The sequence below is a fragment of the Peromyscus leucopus genome, chromosome 16_21, assembly GCF_004664715.2.
Source record: "Peromyscus leucopus breed LL Stock chromosome 16_21, UCI_PerLeu_2.1, whole genome shotgun sequence".
Taxonomy (NCBI): domain Eukaryota; kingdom Metazoa; phylum Chordata; class Mammalia; order Rodentia; family Cricetidae; genus Peromyscus; species Peromyscus leucopus.
Window position 1 is genome coordinate 20148922 of NC_051084.1, and position 22245 is coordinate 20171166.

Consider the following 22245-nt stretch of genomic DNA (forward strand, 5'->3'; position numbering starts at 1 on the left):
GGGGACAATTGGAAATTCTAACACACTTGACAGGGCGCGGAGGCCTTTGAAGACATTTTGCCATCAAATAAACCAAAAGTCACAGAAGGACTAGGAGCCGGCCCCTTTGCATCCCCTCTGCCCACTCAGGGGAGGTCAGCAGTCCTTTCTGTCTCACCCTGTGCTAGACTCGGGTGCCTGTCTCTTGGACTGCAAGCTCAGGTCCGCTCCCCTTTTAGAAAGAAGGGCCAGGCTCCAGGCTCCGCCCATTGGAGGGGTGGCAACACTAGGTCTAGACGGGACCTCAGACGTCGAGCTTGTTTGTTTGTTTGTTTGTTTGTTTCAGAGTCTGGCCCGTTACGGAATTGGTTCCCGCCGCCAGTGCCATGGTCTTGGAGCTCTACCTGGACCTGCTGTCCCAGCCCTGTCGCGCCATTTATATCTTCGCCAAGAAAAACGGCATCCCGTTCCAGATGCATACGGTGGAGCTGCGCAAGGGTGGGCAGGGCCTCGGTTTTGGAGACCTGAGAGATGGTGGGGAGAGGGGGGAGACAAGCCTAGCTTAGGGGATTCCTTTCTGTACCGTCCGTCCCCTTCCCGGGCTTTTTTCTGGTTTAGTGACCAAGTGAGAAAAGAGCCACCAGGGAGATTCACGGCTCAGGACTCCCGCAAACTCTGCTGTCCCACGGCCAGGACCTGCTGAAACCGAACAGCAGGCAGACCTGGCAACAGAAGCGGGTGTAGTTTGGGCCTATGGACAGGGACCTCCCGAGGAGCGGGGCTGGGGAGAGGGCTAGAAGAGTGAATGTGGAGATCTGGATAGTCACCCTCTCGTTTTCTCCAGTGCTGAGATAGAACCTCCATTGCAGGGACCTACCTGCCTTTCCACCAGCCTCTCTCCGCCACCCTGGTCTGTCTGCTGGAGTCCCCTTTGCCCTTCCTCCTCCTGCCTTCCTCTTTTACCTCCCTTCGCTCTCTGCCTCTCTTGCTTGCTCAGGGGAGAGAGGCTGCTGTGTGGGAATATTCCGGAGCCTCGCCTCCTCCCTGCTGGCTGCTGAGGGAGGTCCTCACCCTGGCAAGACAGGGTTGTAGCAGAAGGTGTTGCTTAAGGCGCCTTTGGTCATCTCCTCATCTCCGTCCTGTCTCACGGCTTGTCTCTCCGTCTGGAACTTCACCTCTTCACCGTCGCCTCTGTGGACAGTGCACTTAAACCCCACAGACGCTGCTCCTGCAGAGTCTGATGTAGCGAGCTGTGGGGTGGGGGACCGACAAAGGGATGTTCGAGTTGGCTGTCAAAAATAAGGGTGCAGAGGGAGACGGATTTCCACCAGGAGAAGAAGTGATAGCCCTCATCGGATCTAGGGCAGCGGGAAACCACTGAGGTCTTTTGGGCCAAGCAGCAAGGAGACATGGTAGAAAACGTTTGTCTGGTTGCATCAACAGGAGGAAAAACAATCGAGGTTAATTCAAGCAGAGACCAGGGTTCCCAAGGGACTGGGGGGAGGGGGTACTTTTCAGGGCTACCAGTGGGGCAAGTCCCAGAGGACCCATCAATAGAGTGTGAAGTCTGTTTTGTATCAAGGGCAAGGGGCAGTTTTCTCTCCTCTCATGGCAGCCAGCCCTGCCTGCACTTCCCATCTAGGGGAGGCAGCCTAGTTCCAAGAAGAACCATGAATTTAGTGTTTGGCATCCTAGGACCTAGGACCTCGGCCCAGTGTTCTACCCGCATCCCCCTCATGCTGGACTCTCTGCAGGTGAGCACCTCAGCGATGCGTTTGCCCAGGTGAACCCCATGAAGAAGGTACCAGCCATGAAGGACAATGACTTCACCTTGAGCGAGAGGTAATGGGGCCCGGGGGGCCTTTGCCAAGCTTTACTGGAATCAGCCTGTTGTAACCCTCCATGTTATAAACCCTGAAGCTGGAGCTGGAGTGCTTGAGAGTATTTACTGCTCTTGCAGAGAACCTAGATTTGGTTCCCGCACTCACAAGAGGCAGCTCACAACCACTTACAACTCCAGCTCTAGGGATCCATTGCCCTCTAGCATCTGTGGGCACGAAAACTCATGTAGACACACACTAGGAACCTCAACTCCCTAGAGCACTGGCTCTCAATCTTCTTAGTGCTGAGACCCTTGAATACAATTCCTCATGCTGTGGTGACCCTCAACCATAAAATTATTTTCATAGCTGCTGTTATGAATCATAATGTAAATATCTGATATTTCCGATGGTTTTAGGCAACCCTTATGAAAGGGTTGTTCTACCCCAAATGGGGTCGTGACCTACAGGTTGAGAACCTCTGTCCTAGAGGCAATGGACTGCTGTGCTCCATATCCTACAGAGTTGGGGCTGGAACCCAGGACCCTGCCTACCCACTGCCCAGTTCACTGAGCTGATTTGGGGGAAGATAATACATCTACTTGACTTCTCTACCAGGTTGTGGTTGTTGATTAAAATACCCCTGGTGCAGGGAAGGTGGGAAGCTCACCCCACCATGACCACCATACTATAGCCCAGCTGGTGTAAAGAGGATCCTGTGGCATCTGGGCTTCCCAGTGCCTCAAGTACGAGGGTCCCTGGGGTTCCCTTGCATGAGTCTTCCCTATGAAATAAGGAAGTTTTCATATCCTAGCAGGTCCCCAAAATGGTGAAACTCCCCTTTTCAGAGAAGCTAACCCTTTTTCTCAGTTCTACCTTTTTTTTTTTGTCACACAAGTCACCTACCCTTTAGCAGAGGGACTCAAAAGGGTATGCTTTGAGCTCGTTTCGGATCTGTCATGATCAATGTAGTCCAACCAAGACACCGCCATTCTCTCTTCCTGTTGCTCCTGCTGTCCTGGATGCTTTAGTTTGCAGAGTTGCGCCCTATCAGGTGCCAGCCAGGGGCAGCTTGCAGCCTCTGCATGGCCCCCTGCATGCCATCGTCACCCTGGGGAGGCGTGTGACCTCCTGCAGCCCTCCTCAGAGGTGACTCGAACACTTAGCTATAGCACAAAGAGCTTGTCCTACTTGGGAAACTGAGGCATTAAGCTGGGCAGTGGACGCAGGTCTGTGTCTTAGACAAGGCCTTACTAGATAGCTTAGTCAGGTCTCAACATTGTACTTCTGCCTGCCTGTTTGCCTGCCTCTTCCTCTTGTGTGCTGTGAATTTATGTCGTGTGACATAACGTTTCCTGTGGAGACACTGTACACACATCTATTCACTCCAGACAGGGAGCCCATGACAGACCAAAATATGGATACCACCTGAAGAAGAACCACCACCTCCCTCCCTCCCTCTGCATGCACAGCGGGGGTTTCCTCCCAGACCCTGGATGAGGCACAAACTACACCCAAACACTTGTGTGGTTTTTTTTTTTTTTTTTTTTTTTTTTGTTTTGTTTTGTTTTGTTTTGTTTTGTTTTGCAGAGAGATCCTTTACTAAATGGGAAAGAAAGTTAAAGTGTCTGCTTTCTGACTCAGGCAGAAAAACAACAGCGAATGACCGTGCAGGTGTGATTTTTAAGAGAAGAAGAAAAGGGGAGCTCTGTGTTAGGATGGGCTAGGATGTGGCAGGGTATTTTGGGCATGTTCATTAGGTGACTCAGAGGGGGCTTTTGACTGCTGGGCTTGGGTACTCATCCTCAGGAATGAGTTGGGCGTAAGACAGTATCCAAATAAGAGAACAGCCCTTGGTGGCTAACTTTAGGGATGTAATCTACGGTTAACAAGGGAAAGAGAAGGAGGAAGGGGAAGGGGGGAAGGAGGAAGAGCAAGGCACGCCAGCACCATTGTGTCAGGTCCAGACCAGCCGGAGTCCCTTCACCGCCAAAGTCCGACTTGGGAAATTAGTGAGTTTTATTGGGGTTTCATAGAGGAGTAAGGGTGAGGGTTTACTTACAGGAGCAGAAATGGCTCAAAGACAGCTGTACCACCTAAGACCACCCCAGCATAGTTGGGAACCTGGAGCACACTGCACAGCCTGCCGGCAGCTCGACAGGTTAGAGAGTGTCCTTTCTAAGGGACTCAGTTGGTCTAAACTTCTCTCAGGCCCCTCAGCTGGTTTCTGCTTCCTCTAGGCAGCTGGTCTGATCTCAGAGTCTTCTTTGCTGCTTGTCTTGTCCGACAGAGACTCTCAGTCGTCTTTATTGTTTACTTCGGGGAGGAGGGCCTAGGGAATTTGCTCAGTTTCAGGGACTTCCTTTAAGGGATATCCCTACAGGATGGAGTGTCTTGAACTTGGGGGAAACTGTTACACAATGTGTGTCCATCCCACTCTTCCCAGTAGCTGTAACCCAACACCAGAGTTTCCTGACTGAAATCTTCAAGTGTCCTTTAGAGTCCGTCTCTACAGTAGTTGGCACAACCCAAGGCAGGAAAAAGAGTTCCGGGGAGCCTTGTCTGTTCTGTGGTTCCAGGATCTTACAGGTCCCCGAGCGTTTGAGTAAGATTTTAAAGAACCAAGCTGACCCTTAGCACAACGAGTGACATAAGGAACAGAGGCCAGGTATATGGCTCATGCCCGCCACCCTAGCGCTCCAAAGGATTATGGATTTGAGGGTAGCCTAGGCTGTCTCAAAAAACAAAGGGAGAGTTGAGAAAGCCTTTTTGAACCATCAGGCCATCTGAGGCTGCCTGAATGCTGAAGGATGAGAGTGGATGTAGCCTGTAAAAAAAGCTCCCTCAAAGCTCTGCTTAGACGTCCCTCCTCCAGGAAGCTCTCTGGCCCTATACTCAGAAACTGAACCCTTGACAGGACCCTCAGTGGTGAGATTCTTCCTGGTGGTAGACTAGTCTTCGGTGTTGACCTCAGGAAGACAAGACTCAATTCTGGCGCTAAGAGCTCTCTTCCCCTGGGGACAAGGCTCTTCCCTATTCGGAGTCTACTTTCCATGTTCTGAAAAAGAGGCTCAGACTGGCAAATTGTCAGAAAGATCAGAAAAGGTAGGGGCTGGAGAGATGGCTCAGCAGTTAAGAGCACTGGCCACTCTTCCAGAGGTCCTGAGTTCAATTCCCAGCAAACCATATGGCTACTCACAACCGTCTATAATGAGATTGGACGCCCTCTCTGGCATGCAGGCGTACATGCAGTCAGAGTACTCATTGACACAAAATACATAAAATAAATCTTAAAAATAAAAGGAAAAGGTTATAAAAGGTTCTGGGCATCGAGTCAACCCCGTGGTGTTTGACTGGCCACCTTGCTCCTCTGCTTACACAGTGTGGCCATCCTGCTCTACCTAACACACAAGTTCAAGGTCCCTGACCACTGGTACCCCCAAGACCTGCAGGCCCATGCTCGTGTGGACGAGTACCTGGCGTGGCAGCACACAGCCCTTCGGAGAAGCTGCCTCCGGGCTCTGTGGCATAAGGTGAGACTGGACATGTGGGGGAAGGGAGGGGAAGTGTGAGCGAAGGGAGGGGAGGGAAGATTTGCCATGGCGAATGATTTTCAGTTTGGTGTTTTCTAATGCCTTGCCTTCAGCTTAGTTAATCCTATTGTGCCCAGGTTGTTTGTTATTCAATACCATCTTTATTTGAGACATCTATTTTTTATTTGTAGAAATGCCATTTGGTTGTTTTCGTAGAGTTACATTTCTGAGCCAAAATTTACCATCTGTTCACCCTCTTTGGTTATCTTTCTATTTGAAGATTTTTTTAATAGATTTGTTACTGTTTCGTAATTTATTTGTTGTGTATGTGTGCCGGATGGAAGTCAGAGGACAGCTTTGGGCAATCAGTTGTCACCTTCCACCTTGGTGAGGCAGACTGTCCTTTGTCTCTGTTGCTGTGCTGTGTACTCGGGGCTATCTGACCTCCGACCTCTGAGCTTCTGTCTCAGGCCGTTTTCCTTGTCTCTGCATTCTCTCCCACTGTAGGAAAGCTGGGGGTCCAGCACAGCTGGCTCTTCATGTGGGTTCTGGAGAACTGAACTGAGGTGGTGAGGGTTGTCAGGCTTGCCCGCCTCGGAGGGTCACCTTCTGAGACACCTCCAGACTCTGTTACCATTACTTAAACGTCCTCTTCAGTTGGCTGGTAATGTAGCTTAGTGGTAGAGCAGTTGTGTAACAAGTATAGTGTCTTAGGTTCAAATCTCAGCTCTGGTGTGTATGTGTGTGCATCTGGGGTGTGTGTGTGTGTGTGTGTGTGTGTGTGTGTGTGTGTGTGTGAATGTGAGTATGGGGGTATGTGAGTGTGTGTGTGTACCTGGTGTGTGTGTGTGTATGTGTGCGTGTGTGTATGTGACTGAATGTGTGTGAGTGTGGTGTGTGTGTGAGCATTTGTGTATGTGTGTATGAGTAGGGGGGTGATGTGAGTGTGCATGTGTGTGAGTGTGAATGTGTGTGTGTGTGTGTGTGTGTGTGTAAGAGAGAGAGAGCACCTGGTGTGTATGTGAGAGTGAATGTGTGTGAGTATGGGGGTATGTGAGCATGTGTGTATGTGTGTGTATGAGTACCTGGTGTATGTGTGAATGGGGTCTGTGTGAGCATGCATGCGTGCATGTGTGTGAGTGTGTGTGTGTCCTTTGTTAGCTTATTTCAGCATCCAGGTCTTCTGTGGGTCAGTTTCTACTGGTTGTTTTTTCTGCTTTTGACTATGTGTCCCATTATCCTCCTGCTTCACATGTTTCAGAAGTTACTGTGCCATGCTATACATTGCATGCTAGCACAGCTAAAAATAATACAAAGGAATCTTTTTTTTTTTTTTTTTTTTTCCCAGAAGGTTAAAGAGCACCTATATCTTGAAGGTAGGATTGGGTCACTGACTCTCTCCAGCAGGCCTTTGGAATCTAAGCATAGAAGTAGACTGGGGCTAGAGAGATGGCTCAGTGGTTAAGAGCACTGGCTGTTCTTCCAGAGGACCTGGGTTCAATTCTCAGCACCCACATGGCAGCTCACAACTGTCTGTAACTCTAGTTCCAGGGGATCCAACATGCTCACACAGACAGGCACACAGGCAAAACACCAATGCACATTTTTTTTTAAAGTAGGCTGATGATTCAGGGAATGAAAAGAAGGGTGAGGACATCAACCACCCCAAAGGGCTCAGACGACATCAAGTTCTTCTTTTCAGTTCTGGTATTTTCCACGGTCTTACCTTTGGCTTCACTGATTCTTTGATGTGTCTAGGTTATTGTTACTTATTTAATGATTCTTTTTTTTTTTTAAATATGGTTTGTTTTTTTTTTTTCATTTTTAGAAATTCCGTGTATTTAACCACAAAATCTTTCAGAGGGCGTCTGTAGCAGGAATCTTAAAAGTTCTTATTAATAAAATCAAACCCGAGGCCAGTTATTGGGGTCAATGCTGGTAGATCAGAGAGACAGAACAAGCCACAGCTAACCTCACCTGGCCAACTTCTCAGCTGGTCTTGTTTCCTCAGACTGGAAGCTTCTGTGTCTTCATCCAGAATGAATCGCAGCTGAACTGCTGCTCCAAAGCCTGAAGCTTAACCAGCCACATGCTTAACCAGCCAAATACTGCTAGTTTCTGGTCCTCACGCCTTATATATCTTTCTGCTTTCTACCACCACTCTCTGGGATTAAAGGCTGGCTTTCTGGGATTAAAGGCATGAGTCACCATGCTTGGCTGTTTGCATTGTGGCCTTGAACTCACAGAGATCCAGAGGGATTTCTGTCTCTGGAATGCTAGGATTAAAGGCGTGTGCTATCACTGCCTAACTAGTGGCTTTTCTGTTCTCTGACCCCAGATAAGTTTATTAAGGTACACGATATTTTGGGGAACACAATACCACCACAGGCGTCCTCAACAGATATCCTTGTGGGAGTTCTAAAGGGAGCCAGGGGAGGAAAGTTAGGTCACCCTGCTAAGAATGGGGAGTTAGTGTTTAATGGGTACAGGATGGAGATGGGCGGCAGTGATGGTCACACAGCACTGTGAGCACACTTGGTGTGGTACACTGAACGGTGTGCTTTGAAATACATCCTGTGAAGTGCAGAGCTGCTGCTCTCGAAGTCAAACAAACTGACGTTGGCAGAGGCCGTGAAAAAGGAGCCTTCATGTGCTGGGTATGGTGGCAGAAGCCTGTAATCCCAGTGTTCGGGACTGAGGCAGGAGAATAGATGTGAGCTTGAGGTCAGCCTGTGCCCCAGATAATTTTTCATCATCATCATCATCTCCATCTTTTCCTTTTCCCTCTCCCCCTCCTCCCTTCCTCCCTTTCCTTATTTCTTTTTCCTTAGCCATGTGCTCACATTGAGCTTTATAATCCTTAGCGCTTAGTTTTTGGAGACAGCTTTTTTATTATGAACTCTATGTAGCCCAGGCTACCCAGAAAAATGTGACCCATAATTGAAGGCAGAAAAGCAAGAGCTATTGCTTCCTGGGTGCTGGGACCGCATCTCAACGCTGCCTGGTGCCCACGTCATCCTCTCCTGTAACGGCCTTAATCCTGCTGCCCTCTTTCCTCTCTCCTTAGAGGAGATAAGATGCCACATGTTACGCCTTTAACACGTCACTTTTGATTCCCTGCAGGACTGACAGGAAACCTGTATTGATCAGTCTTGTGCCAGTTACAGGGGAGCCCAAGCGTTTTCAGGCTGCAAAGCAACCTCTTGGCTTCAGTGGTCCAAGCCTGAGAGACAGTGCCATCTTCCCCCTCAGCCTGACAAGCTAAAGGAAAACTTTCTAACCTCTGTACAGGAAGTAAATACACATTTGGAGTTGTTTGTGATTTGGGAATGGTACAGAAAAAGTGGTTTCCTCACTTCAGTGAAAACAAAAAACGAAACAAAAGCAAACAAAAAAACTGAATGGCCCTCCTGTAAAAGGTTTTACGGTGGTTAATCTTAGTTGTCAACTATTGGTAGAAGTCTTAAGGCAACTCCACATAGTTAAACGGGAGGTTTCTTTTATGGAGTAACTTAGAAGTGAAGGGATAGGTTACAGGGTCTGGGAAAGGTGTAGTGCAGTCCAGTGGTGTTCTCTGGAGAACTCTGTTCAGTCTACATCCAGCGTCCATGATCCAGGAACCAAGAGAGCCAGCACATCCAGATCTTAGGTCTTCAGGGCTCCTCTCTTGGCCCCACCTCGTAGGCGTGACAGTTACTAGAAGCCTCAATGGGGGTTAGTACTTCCAGGTCAAAGCTGGAACAGCTACCCACTACAGTCAACTTGAGAGAATCTAGAATCATTTGAGAGAGGAACATCTGTTAACATCTGAAGAGGGGTTATCTTGACTAGGTTAATTGAGGAGAGAAGACTCCCCACTGTGGGCAGCACTGATTCCTGGGCTGGAATTGTATTAAAAAAAGAGAAAAAATGAAGCCCTAATCGATAGCTCAGTGGTTAAGCGCATGGGCTGCTCTTCCAGTTGGGTTCCCAGCACCCACATGGCTGTTGCAGTTCCGGAGGATTTGACCGACTTCCTCTTGTACCCTCTGTGGGTAATATATGTGTGTGTGTGTGTGCACATATATATGGTGCACAAACATAGATGTGGACAAAGTACCCACATACATAAAATAAAAAATCTCAAAAAAAAAATGTAAGGGGTGGGGAGAGAATATGAGCCAGGCACAATCATCACTCCCTGTGTGGATGCAATGTGACTGGCTCCCTTGAGCTGGTCCCACGACCTCCGAATCATGACAGCCATATCCCGGAACCGTGAGCCTGGCTCCCTTAAGTTCCTTTTGTGAGTGTGTTCTATCACAGCACCAGGAAAAAAATCAGACAGATGCCATTTAGCTGCCTGTGGCTTTGCCTGTTGAGTGACCTGGAGCAGCGGCAGGGTTGGAAGTGGGAGGGGGCCAGTGTTGTGCCCAGGTCGCAAGACCCCTAAGCAAGACCACCACAGAGCCAATATCCGATGCAAGCACACAGAGGTTTTTAATAACAGAACAAGCAAGCTTGGTCCGCCATCCAACATCCGACACAGCGGGTGGAGGAGAAGGGCCCTGATCACTCACTTTAAGGTTTAAGGAAAGGTTTATATGCAGCTTGGGATTGGACAAGGGGGCTAGGGGTGAGGCAGTTCTTTGAAGTTACTGCCTGAACTATAAGCATGAGGTTACTGATGGCTAACAGGATTCAGGGTATCTACAGAGACATAAATTTTTTACTTCCTATGTCCTGCTTTTGTTGAACCCAGGATATACACATTCAGATTTATTGTTCCAGTCCTACTCTCCTCTGAGGTCAACTTCTAGTCAGATGAGTCCATTACTCCCCATATCTTGTTTTGCCAAGTCCAGGACACATAGGTTTATTATCCCAGCCTTATAAGTTCAATTTTTGGTCACTTCTAAAACTGCTGGTCAGCAAATACCTTTGGAGGAGGGGAGGGAGAAGCGTCTCTCAAGATGGCTACTGATTTTTCCCTTTCAGCCAGGAGATGAGAAAGTAGAGAAGACAGATAGGAAAGCTGGAGTCACGAGGTCTTGCACAGGCTACATCTTATGCCAAGCAAGCTTCTTAAGGAGTACAACTGTTTCCCGGGGCGAAACCGGAACAGAGTCAGCAGAAACTGTCATACAATGGGACAAAGACGAGCAATGTTGCACAAAGGAAACACAGGATATCGCAGGAGCATTGCAGACGGAGCACACAGTGGCCTTGGGACCGATAACTCGAGTCTTTTCGTGGGAAAAAGCCAAGTTCCCAGGAACTGAAACCTTAACTCCTCCGAGGTCTTATCCCCAGCCCCAAACTGGCCAAGTCTGCTCCTGGGCAACACACAGAAGTAGGTTCCTTTTGTCCTTTCATCCGGGCCTCTGAGAAAGCCTTGGATCAATCGGTCCAGCTCTCAACAACTGAGATTTTTGGACTGTTTGAAATCAGACCCATGGAGGCTAGAGAAAACCAGTTTGCCAGGAATACTGCTGAGTGTACTGTCCTTCCAGACCCAGTGATCAAGACTTTGTCATGGCCCAGTTGGAGATACATTCCAAAGATGATTTTAGCGGAGTTCAGTGATGCCTGCAATCCCAGCACTTGAGAGGTGGAGGTAGGAAGATTGTGGATAGCCTAGGCTACATAGTAAGACCCTCTCTTAAATGGAGATGCAGGGGAGGAAAACCTTAGGACAGTTACTAAAGATGCACAAAATTGGGCATCAGAAGCTGAAGATAAGTTATTTTGTCATGGTAAGAAAGGACTTTGCTTTGGAGCCGCACACCTGACCAAGCTCTTGGGAGACAGAGGCAGAGGCAAACACAGAAGGTTCTGGAGTTCAAGGGCCAGGCTCAGCTATACACATAGCCTGGGCTACACAAGGCTCTGTCTCAAAATAAAAACAAAGCCAAACCTCTGGCTTGGGTCAAATAAAATACGTCCCACAAGACTCCATGAAATTCCAGCTGTTAGCTATTGTGTATGATATGATCCATTAAGCTATAAGGGAAAAAGTCAATTTTATGGAATAATACTAGTGGAGCAATATCAATGAGGCTACTACAATTTCTTATCTAGCTGGTTCCATCTGTTCAGAGTTCAATCCTGGAGCTTGTGCGACCAAACTGGCCATTTTTTTTTTTTTTTAACCTATACACAAAGTAATGGATCTCATTTTGTCTTTTCATACCCACTTGTTTTTACACACCCCTCCTCCCCTTCTCCTCTTATCTTCTTTCTCGACTCTTGCTGGTGTGTGTGTGTACACGCACATGTGTGTGGGAGGGTGGTGTGTGCCATGGTGCATGTGTGGGGGTCACAGGAGGGCTTTTGGGAGTTGGCTTTTTCCTACCATGTAGGTCTTAGGGGCCAAACTCAGGCCGTCAAGCTTGGCAGCAAGTGCCTTTACCTAGCACGCCATTGCACCACCCCTTAGTCCCCCCCACACCCTGTTTTTTGTTTTTGTTTTGTTTTGCTATTTATTTATTTATGCTTCCCTATCATGTATATCTCATTACTCTGTTTTTCCTTACTCCGATTTCTTTAAGATTTCTTCTCCTATCATGGCCCTCTTTCTATTTTTTATGAACAACTTGAATGGGCATGCATGCATACACACACACACACACACACACACACACACACATGCACACACAATATTTGTGTTTCTGAGTTTGGTTTATTTTGCTTAAAATAATGTTTTTCAGTTACATCCACTTTCTAACTAATGTTATGACTTCGTTTTTCCTTATAGTGGATAAAATCCCCAGGCGTGCTGTAGCTGGATCCTTCGATAGTTGTAGTTTCAGCTTTCTAAGGTTCCTCCATACTGACTTCCGTAATGACTGAGGGAGGCTACGTTCCCACGAGCAGCATATGAGACGTCTTTCCTTACATCCTCACCAGCACTTATGGCCATTTGCCTTCTGTTTGTTTTAATTTACTTAATGCATTTATGTGTGTGTATCTTTCTCTACATCCTCAGCAGCATTTATGGCTGTTTGGATTTAATTTGTCTTCATTTATTTAATGCGTTTACATGTGTATATCTTTCTCTACATCCTCACCAGCATTTATGGCCGTTTGGTTTCTGTTTGTTTTAATTTATTCAGTGCATTTGTGTGTGTATATTACATTTGTGGGTTCATGTGTATAGAAAAGGAGGTGGTCATTGGGTGTCTTCCACTGGAGACTCTACCTGCTTTCTGAGACAGGGTCTCTCACTGAACCTGGAGCTCACCCATCTTTTTTATGTGGGTGCTGAGGATCTGAAGTCACTTTGCCAACTTCGCAGTTCTCCTGACCCTGTCTTTTTTTTTTTTTTTTTTTTTTTTTTTAATGATAGCCGCTTTGACTAGGGTTGAGATGGTATCTCAAAGCAGCTTTATATTTCCCCAATTGTTAAGGCTGTCAAACTGTTTTTTTTTTCTGTTCTTTTTTTATTAAGAATTTATATATGCATACAATGTGTTTTGATCAAATCCATCCCCATTTCTTCCTTTCCAATTCTTCCCCTGGCCACCCCCCAATACTTTTCCCTCCCCAATTCATGTGCTTTGTATTTGTTTGTTTGTTTTTGTGAAGCCCACTGAGTCCATTTAATGCTGCCTGTGTGTGCATGGATATCCTACCATCTACTGGCTCCACTTTCCAAGTGGGAATTGGCCATTTGTGGTTCTTCTTTGGAGGACTGTATATTCAGTTCCCTGGCCCACTGATTGGTTGGGTGTTTTGGTGTTTAATTGTTGCAGTTTGTTGTATTATTTTAGAATCTAGACGTTACTCTTCTGTCTGGTGTATAGCTGACAAAGATTTTATTCCATTACGTGGACTGTCTGTCTACTCTAGTGATTGTTTTCTTTGCTTCATGGAAACTTATGCTTTCTTGTCATCCCATTTGTCAAGTTTTAGGATTATTCTTAGGCTACTGGAGCCCTCAGAATGTCCATGTCTATGCCTAGATGTTGAAGTGTTTTACTCATGATTTTTTTCCTCTGCCAGTTTCAATATCTGAGGTCTTATATTAATGTCTTTGAGCCATGCTGAATTTATTTTTGTACAGGGTAATATATATGGATCTAGTTTCGCTCTTTAACAAACGGGTATCTGCTTTTCTCACCACTGTTTGTGGAAGTGCCTTTTTCTCTTATCTATGTTTTTAACCCTCCCATTAAGGATCAGGAGGCTGTGGCTGTGTAGGTTTGTTTCTGGGTTCTCTCTTTTATTACACTGGCATATATGACTGCTTTTGTACCAGTGCCATGCTGTTTTTGTTACTGTAGCTCTGTAGGTTAGTTTGAGAACAGGTACAGCAATACCTTCAGTATTGCTCTTCTGCTTAGAATTGCTTTAGTTAAGGTCTTCTGTGCTTCTATATGGACTTCTGTTTACCTTGTCCCTTGGTTGTATGAAGTGACTGATCTACATTATTCATGTTACGAAAGTATGTGATATTTGCAAGATGAAGTAACCACTTTATTCTCAACAATGAGTGACACATGACTGTGGTTCTTAACCTGCTTCTTTCCTCAAAAATATTAGTTCTATTTCTTTTATTTTCCAGCCCACCAGAGATGGTGTAAGCAGGACTATTTATTTGTAAACAAAAATGTCACTTGGGTGATATTTCCGTGCAGGTCTGGGCAGGCCACAAAGGAAGAAGCATAGAACTAAAAGGCAGCTCCAAAGTTCAGAGACATGATTTCCTACCCCTCAAAGCTCAGCTGGCTCCAATTCCTTATTTTGTCTACCTACCCACCAGGTGATGTTCCCTGTTTTCTTGGGTGAGCAAGTACCTTCTGAGACACTGGCAGCCACCTTGGCAGAATTGGATGTGAACCTACGGGTGCTCGAGGACAAGTTCCTCCAGGACAAGGCCTTCCTTGTTGGGTCTCACATCTCCCTGGCTGACTTGGTCGCCATCACAGAGCTGATGCATGTGAGTGCTCTAAAAAGAGTGGGCCCGTAAGACACAGGCCGTACTGGCTAGTTACAGAAGTCCCAGTTTTGTTAACCCCCACTAGTTGATCTGTTCCTATGTGCGGATGCTCCTTCCAGATTTATAATGTTTGTCCTTGGCCATTCTAGTTAGCTTCTCTGTGGCTGTGTAAAACACTAACCCAAAAACAACTTGGGGAGGAAAGGGTTCATTTGGCTTACAGGTCATATTGCATCAGGGAGGGAAGCCAAGGCAGATATTCAAGGCAGAAGCAGAACTTCATAGAGAAATGCTGCTTATTGGCTTGTACCCCATGGCTTGCTTACACAGCTCAGGCCCATCACCCAGGGATGGCACCATGCGCTGTGTACTGAGCCCTCCTACATCAATTAGCAATCAAGAAAACACCCCCACAGACATCCCCACAGGCCAATCTGATGGAGACAAATCCTTAGTGGAAATTCTCTCTTCCTAGGTTCATCTAGGTTTGTGTCAAGTGGGAAAAAACCAACCAGCGCAATGTGCTCCTTGTCTGCCTGACACACAAACACATCACTGTTAGCCATCATATTTCATTTCTTTGTCCCCAAGATCTCATGTTAGTATCACAGAGCACAGTACAATTTTAAATATCTCATAGTATTTTAAAAAGCCCAATGATTTAAAAAGCACAAGTTCTCTTTAAAATTCCAGTCTCACCACCAGGTGGTGGCAGCGGCAGTGGCGGTGCATGCTGTTAGTCCCAGCAATTGGGACAGAGGCAGGTGGATCTCTATGAGTTCAAGGCCAGCCTGGTCTATGGAGCAAGTTCCAGAATAGCCAAGGCTACACAGAGAAACCCTGTCTCAAAAAGAAAACAAACAAACAAACAAACAAAAACCAGACAACAACAACAACAAAAATCCAAAGTCTCTTAACTGTGGGATTCTGTAAAATCCAAAAATAAGTCACATAATTTCTTGTTCCCCGAGGGAACTTGTTTCACAAGGGAAGAACAAGGGCAGAGTTACCATCAGACAAGGCAAAACTGAAATCGTACAGCGTGAACAGTTCAGTGTCTGACATCTGTGCCTCCCCCGTGATCTCCTGGCCTCCAAAGGGCTTGGGCAGTTGCAGTTCTCCTGCTCCGCCATCTGTAACACACAGCTTGTCTTGTTGGCTCAGGCTGGACTCATGTCACACCTGCCACTGTCCTCATGGTCACCTCATAATCCTGGCATATCCAGCCTTCTGGGGTTTCCACTAACACTGAGTCTGCAACTTCACCAATGGCCCCTCCTGGCTTCATACAGTGCCAAATCTTGGTTGCTCTCAATGTCTCCTTCGTGCCTTCAAATCCAGTACCACGTGGGAGACTCTTACACATCATCTACCAAATCCTGCTGCCAGTTGGATATGCATCCTTGGCCCACCCCACTATTGGCCCAAAGCTTCTGTGTGCTGACCCTGAGGAAAATACTTCCCAGATGTTGCCTCAGTGTTGCTGGTCTTATTAACGACAGCTGAGTTTTCAGCCCTAGCTAGCCAGCATCCATTGTCCCAGTGCTTTACTTCCACAGACTATTAGTATATTGTGGTGATATTCTGTTTGTGTTCTAACCAAGTTTACCTGAAGATCAGAGTGTGGAGCTAGCCATTAGTTAACCATAGAGGTCTGGAGGTCTGTATAGACAGGAGACAGGAAGTGATATGGCTGGCAGAGACAGGAGCACGGCCCTTTCTGGTCTGAGGAGTCATGGAGGTAAGAGGTGACTTTGGCTACTCCTTTACTTCTCTGATCTTTCAGCATTTACCCCAATATCTGACTCTGGGTTTTTATTATTAAGACCCATTAGAATTAGTGCTATATCTGGCATCCAACTTTGGGGCATGAATTCAGGAAAAAGCCGCTTGCCCGTGGCTTTGCAGCCACCGGAACATGCCAGAGCTGCATGCTGGGTTCCCCCCAGTCACTACCCCACTGGCTAGCTTTTCCTCTCTTGTTTCCCTCTGCCTCTGAGTGAGTCTGGGATTTTTTTTCTGTTGCAGCCTCTCTGCAACAAACTCCACAGGCGCAGCATAGGCTCAATCTGCTGCCGGAGTTAGCCCCTCCACGCCAGCCAGCTCTGCTTCTAGGCACTTCCCGGTGCACACGTTTCTTCCCCGTGGTCCCCCGTGTGTGTTTTTCAGACGGTTAGCCTCACACTTCACGGTCATCTGAACCGTCATTGTCAGCAGATTTGATGAGAATCCTTAAAGGGGGAGAATTAGTTAAAAGAGAGAGTCTTTTTCCCATGTTAGAAAATGGAAAACACTGTTACAGTGGAGGGAGTTAGGCCCTGCATGATAATATGCTGGATGGTTTAAAAATGGAATGATTAAATGAGAGGATAATTAATTTAGATGTGATTTATGTCATGTCAATTATAAACATCATCCTGCTATCATTTTTGTTTTATCACTAAACAAGTTGGTTAATATGGGTGCTAAGATACAAGTTTTAAAGTTTAAAAACTCATTAAAACGGATCATAGAGATATTCAGACCCAGACAGAAGAATTTAAAGGACAGCCAATCCCAGCCCTGTGTTATAAGGTTAGAGAGGGACAGCCTAAGGTTTCCAAACAACCAACTTTAATTTATCCAGTAACCTTACAGGGACTACCAAATGATAGATATCCCCAAGACTGTGTAAGAACTGAATGGACTCCTGAGGAAATGTTAGATTGAAGGAAGCTATAGTTTCACATGGCATGCATTCACCTTTTGTGAAGCAGATGTTAAACTCGTGGTCAACTTGTAATAGAATTATCCCTCTAGACTAGAGCAGTCTTGGAGCCTGGTCCTCAATTACAGTGGAGGACCTGATGGAAGGATGAGGTTAAAACCATTAAACAATGAAGTAGGGCTAGAGGTGTGGAAATCTCCCAAGACTAATTTCTTAGAAAGGGAGATATGCTAATGTACAAAGGCAATCTCTATATGATGACCACACCCTGGCTTTATGCTGTCCAGCAGCGTTGAATGCTTGGGACGGAATTGAAGAAGTAGGAAAGAAAATTGAGTCATTTACTAAAGTAATGCAGGGCCCAAAAGAAACCTTCACTGATTTCTTACAAAGATTGACTTAAGCAATAAATAGAATGACACCAAATTCATAAGCTAGACAAATAATAATTGAATCTCTGGTTTTTGAAAATGCTAGTGTACAATGCAAAGGGTAATTAGACTGTCGGAGGCAAGATCAGCATTCTTAGAGGAATGGATCAAAGGTACAGACAATATTGGATTTCAGAACCATGATAATGTTTGGATAAGAGAGGTGATTTCCAGAGGTTTGAAGAAAAATCAAAATGTCAGGTGTTTCAATTGCAGTAAATAAGGTCATCTAAAAAGGGATTGTAAACAGGGCACTCCTAGAGACAGGTTTGTTTGTTTTTTTTCTAAGAATAATCCAAACAGAACGCCCCTTTCTTCTGGATTATGCAAAAGGTGTAGCAAAGGCAGACATTGAACTAATGAATGTAGATCAATAAGGGACAGTCAAGGTAACCCTTTGCCATTGGGAAATGCCTTGAGGGGCCTCTTGCAGGGCCCCCATGTCAAATTTGGTTCAGTCATTCCCTGTGACTGTGGGGGAAACTCCTTCCCAGAGCAATTAAAGGACTTAATGTCTATTGTAAAAAACCATACTGCTCTGGATGATAGAACAGCTTTAGGAGATGAAACAAAAATATCAGGAGAAACCAGAACAAGAGAGACCTCTTAATTAGAAGAGATGATAGTTTATCAACCAGCATAACCATTCAATTTAAACTAACTTATACCACTAAGAAATGCTTTTCATTTGATCAGATATAACTTGCCATAAGGGAACATCCTCAAAATTAGGGTTGGGGAAGGGTTTTGGTTTTGCCTTTTCAGGAGAATGAAGGCATCCAGCTAAGGAATCTGAAAACCACTGGACAAATGAGACATCTGAAGAAAAAGGACAAATCATCCAGAAAAAAATGTCCCAAGAAGAAGAGTAAATTGTCCTATTAATATATCACATTTCCAACAGGATAATATTTCATAAATCTTCCCAAATATTTGTTTCTGCTGTTCTCTAAAGATATATAATGCAACTGGTTTTTTTGTAGTCCCAGTTCAATTGAAAATTAAAGCTGGCTTTGGAGCTGGAGTGTGGTTTTCTCCTTCTCTAAACTAAAGCATGCTTGTTAAAGTAAAATCCAAAATCTCTGTCTCGTGTCAGAAGAGCCACCTGATATGAGACAGAAGAAAAAACCAAAGTCAAAGGACTATTTTATTGCCACCAATTGAATAATCTTTTGTTTTTATTTTGACTCTTTAAAACTCTTCATCTTTCTTTCTTTCTTTTTTTTTTTTTTTTTTTTTTTTTTTTTTGGATTTTTGAGACAAAGTTTCTCTGTATAGGTTTGTGCCTTTCTTGGAACTCACTCTGTAGGCCAGGTTGGACTCAAACTCACAGAGATCTGCCTGGCTCTGCCTCCCAAGTGCTGGGATTAAAGGCATGCTTTAAATCACCAGGCTTAAAACTTTTCTTAAGGTATAAATATTATATAAAAATTTATAAGATCAATAATATATTTTAAAACTTTTTGTCATGATATTAATGGTCATATAGAGTACTGACTAATTCTAGAAAAAAGCTTCATCTAGCTTCCTGTACATGATTTCTGGTTTGAGTCTTTATCAGGTAACTAGGCAAAAACTGAACAAAGAAGATTAGATTCAGGGTTCTTGTTTTGATAAGAAAAAAAGGGGAGTATAGAAATGATAGAATGAAAAGATAGATTATGACTTTTAAACCAAAAAAGGAAATACTAGTTTTAAATATTTTACATTGATATAAATTTGAGGTTATATTTGTTAGAACATACTGCACACACATTTCTACTCTTGTTCAATTTATTGTACCTATACAACTCATTTAATAATGTCATGCAAATTTCTAGTCCTTGAAAGTTATTATTACCAACTAATTAGGATATAAAGAAATATAAGTTAGTAGTTAGTCATTACAATCTTGTAGTCAGGTTAGGTATGTTTTCAAGGTTGAACAGAGATATAGTTTAGATAGACAGGTCATCTTCAAACACTTCAGAGATCTACAGATTGGCATTTAAGATGTTTTAATAACATAGATTCTTTTCTTATAACAATGAGACATATCTGCTCCTGGCAGCACCAATGTACTTCAGAGAAGATGATAGGTATCGAAGAAACTCCATATGGGGTTTACTTCCTTTTTCTTCTTCTTTTTTTTTTTTTTTTTTTTTTTTTTTTTTTCCCGAGACAGGGTTTCTCTGTGTAGCTTTGCGCCTTTCCTGGAACTCGCTTTGGAGACCAGGCTGGCCTCGAACTCACAGAGATCCGCCTGGCTCTGCCTCCCGAGTGCTGGGATTAAAGGCGTGCGCCACCACCGCCCGGCCAGAGTTTACTTTCTTTGTGGCAAAAGTTAGCCACTGGGCAAGAAAATGTCCTTGCCTCCACTGCTGACAGTATGCTGTACAAATTGGACAAGCAGGACACAAAATAAAGGACTGCTGAATTTTGCTAAAACGAGGTTGGACAGTCCTTCAGAATATCCTGCTTCACAGATAAGTCTATCAGATATGCTAGGCCTGTAGGCTGAAGACAGATGCTCCAACATTGCAGAGGAACCTTGGGTGACTGTCCAGGCAGCCAATTGTTTCAGTCATTTCTTACATTTTTTGGAAGTTGCTTGCTTGTACTTCCTGCTTACTCAGGTAATATTATTTCCTTCTCGGGTCTCTGATGGAGTTGAAGTCTTTATGGTTATAATTATAGTTTTCCTTGTTATCAGATTCAGAGAAGAAATTCACTGAAGAGGTGTAAAGTGTATAGGGTTGAGAGACAAAAGATAGTTTTGGTAATGCAAGTTAGAATAGAAAGTGTATTAGATACAGCCTATTGGAATCACCAAGATAGGATAAATAATGGAGTTATTTTCTCTGAATTTGTCAAATGTTAATTGACTAAATATTTTTGATGTAGTTATTGTATATATTTGTATATAGTTATTTTACTTATTGTATATAGTTTTTCTTATATTAGTTATAACCTTTTTATTTTAGACAAAAAGGGGGAAATGTGGTGATATTCTGTTTGTGTTCTAACAAATAAAGCTTGCCTGAAGATCAGAGTGTGGAGCTAGCCAGTAGTTAACCTTAGAGGTCTGTAGGTCTGTATAGACAGGAGACAGGAAGTGATATGACTGGGCAGAAATTGGAATATAATGAAGCCAGAGACAGGAGCACGGCCCTTTCTGGTCTGGGGAGTCATGGAGGTAAGAGGTGACTTTGGTGCTGGGCGGTGGTGGCACATGCCTTTAATCCCAGCACTTGGGAGGCAGAGCCAGGCAGATATTTGTGAGTTCGAGGCCAGCATGGTCTACAGAGCGAGATCCAGGACAGGCACCAAAACTACACAGAGAAACCCTGTCTCAAAAAACAAACAAACAAACAAAAAAAAGAGGTGACTTTGGCTGCTCCTTTACTTCTCTGATCTTTCAGCATTTACCCCAATATCTGACTCTGGGTTTTTATTATTTAGACCAATTAGAATTTGCGCTATAATATATCATACTAGTGACCCTGATAGAGTCTTTGAGAGACTCTAAATTTCCATTTGAAACCTTACAAACCAGGTCTCCTTCATCTGCATTTCTTTCAACATTTGTTTCCTTCAAACTACCATAGATCTCATCCATCTCTAACTACTCAATGACTTTTTGGGCCCACAGTTCCAAATGCTTCCACAACCCTCCACCCAAAAACCAACATGGTCAGGTCCATTACAGAAACACTCCACTTCTGGAACCAATTTTTATTCTGGTTTGCTTTTCTGTTGCTGTGATAAATATTGTGACAAAGAATGAAAACTACTTGGAGGAGAAAGAGGAGAAAGAATTTATTTCAGTTTATCGGTTACAGTCCATCATCAAGGGAAACCAGGGTGGGAGCTCAAAAAAAGAATTTGAAGGCAGGAACAGAAACAGAGAGACCACAGAAGCCACCCTGGCTTGCTCCCAGGCTTGCATTCGGCTATCTTATATAGCCCAAGCCCACCTTCCCAGGGGTGACATCATCCACAGTGGACTAGGTCCTCTCACATCAGTCAACAATCAAGAAAACACCATGCAGACATTCCTACAAGCCAATCTGATGGAGACAATTCCTCAGTTGAGTTCTCTCTTTTCCATGTATGTCAAGTTAATAACCAAAATTAGCCATGAACTCACCCACCCCCATTCTGTTACCTTCTTGCTATAGCCTGTAGGTGGTGGCTGTCCAGTCTTTGAAGGGCATCCCAAGCTGGCTGCATGGTACCATCGAGTGGAGGCAGTGGTGGGAAAGGATCTCTTCTGTGAAGCCCATGAGGTCATCCTGAAGGTTAAGGACTCTTCACCTGCCAACCCCATCCTAAAGCAGAAGATGATGCCTAGAGTGCTGGCCATGATCCAGTGAGTCCAGAAGCCTCATCCCTACACCGACCATAGCAGTTCACAAGGCGCTTTTATTGCTCTAGTGATGCTCTAGTTATGCCTCACAGCATAAACGTTTTTAGGCCGGGCTCCATCTTCACCCTTTTGCCATGATAGCCACACACGGCCACAACTATAATCGGATAATAAACCCAGGCTCCACCTGAGCCTTAGCTTCCCTGTGTTGTTTATTTGCTCTTCCTCTATTCTGGCCCAGTTATCTTTCCAAAAGACAACTCCGTTTCCCAGGCTTTGAGAGTCATTTCCCCCGTCATGGTTGCCAAGAATGAAATCACAGGTAGACACGGTAGCCCATGCCTGTAATCCAGCCCTCAGAATGATGAGGCATGAGGATCCCCGAGAGTTCAAGGCCAGTCTGGGATACAGTGTGAGACTGTATCTCAACAACCAAGAAAACAACAACAAAAGCAGAGTGAGCTACATCACAAATGCCTTTCAGACTTCTGGTTCTTGGAGAATGGG

At 44.9% G+C, this 22245-nt stretch overlaps 1 protein-coding gene across 3 annotated transcripts; it reads left to right on the top strand.

The window, feature by feature from the left end:
- The first annotated feature begins 251 nt into the window (after positions 1-251).
- LOC114696495 (glutathione S-transferase theta-1) lies at positions 252-21939 on the top strand. 3 transcript variants are annotated; one of them, XM_028874237.2, is made up of 5 exons: positions 252-477; positions 1734-1821; positions 5182-5332; positions 14076-14252; positions 21551-21939. In XM_028874237.2, exons 1-5 carry the CDS (start codon positions 366-368, stop codon positions 21743-21745), a joined length of 723 nt encoding a protein of 240 aa, XP_028730070.1. In that variant the 5' UTR covers positions 252-365; the 3' UTR covers positions 21746-21939. The 3 variants fall into 3 exon arrangements, with proteins under 3 accessions (XP_028730070.1, XP_028730071.1, XP_037055400.1); XM_028874238.2 differs by lacking the exon at positions 21551-21939 and adding an exon at positions 16281-17623; XM_037199505.1 differs by lacking the exon at positions 21551-21939 and adding an exon at positions 14728-15075.
- The last annotated feature ends 306 nt before the right edge of the window (positions 21940-22245 follow it).

What these genes read in the sequence shown, in the direction of transcription:
- LOC114696495 (XM_028874237.2), top strand. Translation starts at nt 366, where the DNA reads ATGGTCTTGGAGCTCTACCTGGACCTGCTGTCCCAGCCCTGTCGCGCC. An exon ending in TACGGTGGAGCTGCGCAAGG is followed by an intron (nt 478 to 1,733) that starts GTGGGCAGGGCC and finishes GACTCTCTGCAG; the next exon opens with GTGAGCACCTCAGCGATGCG. An exon ending in TCCGGGCTCTGTGGCATAAG is followed by an intron (nt 5,333 to 14,075) that starts GTGAGACTGGAC and finishes CCTACCCACCAG; the next exon opens with GTGATGTTCCCTGTTTTCTT.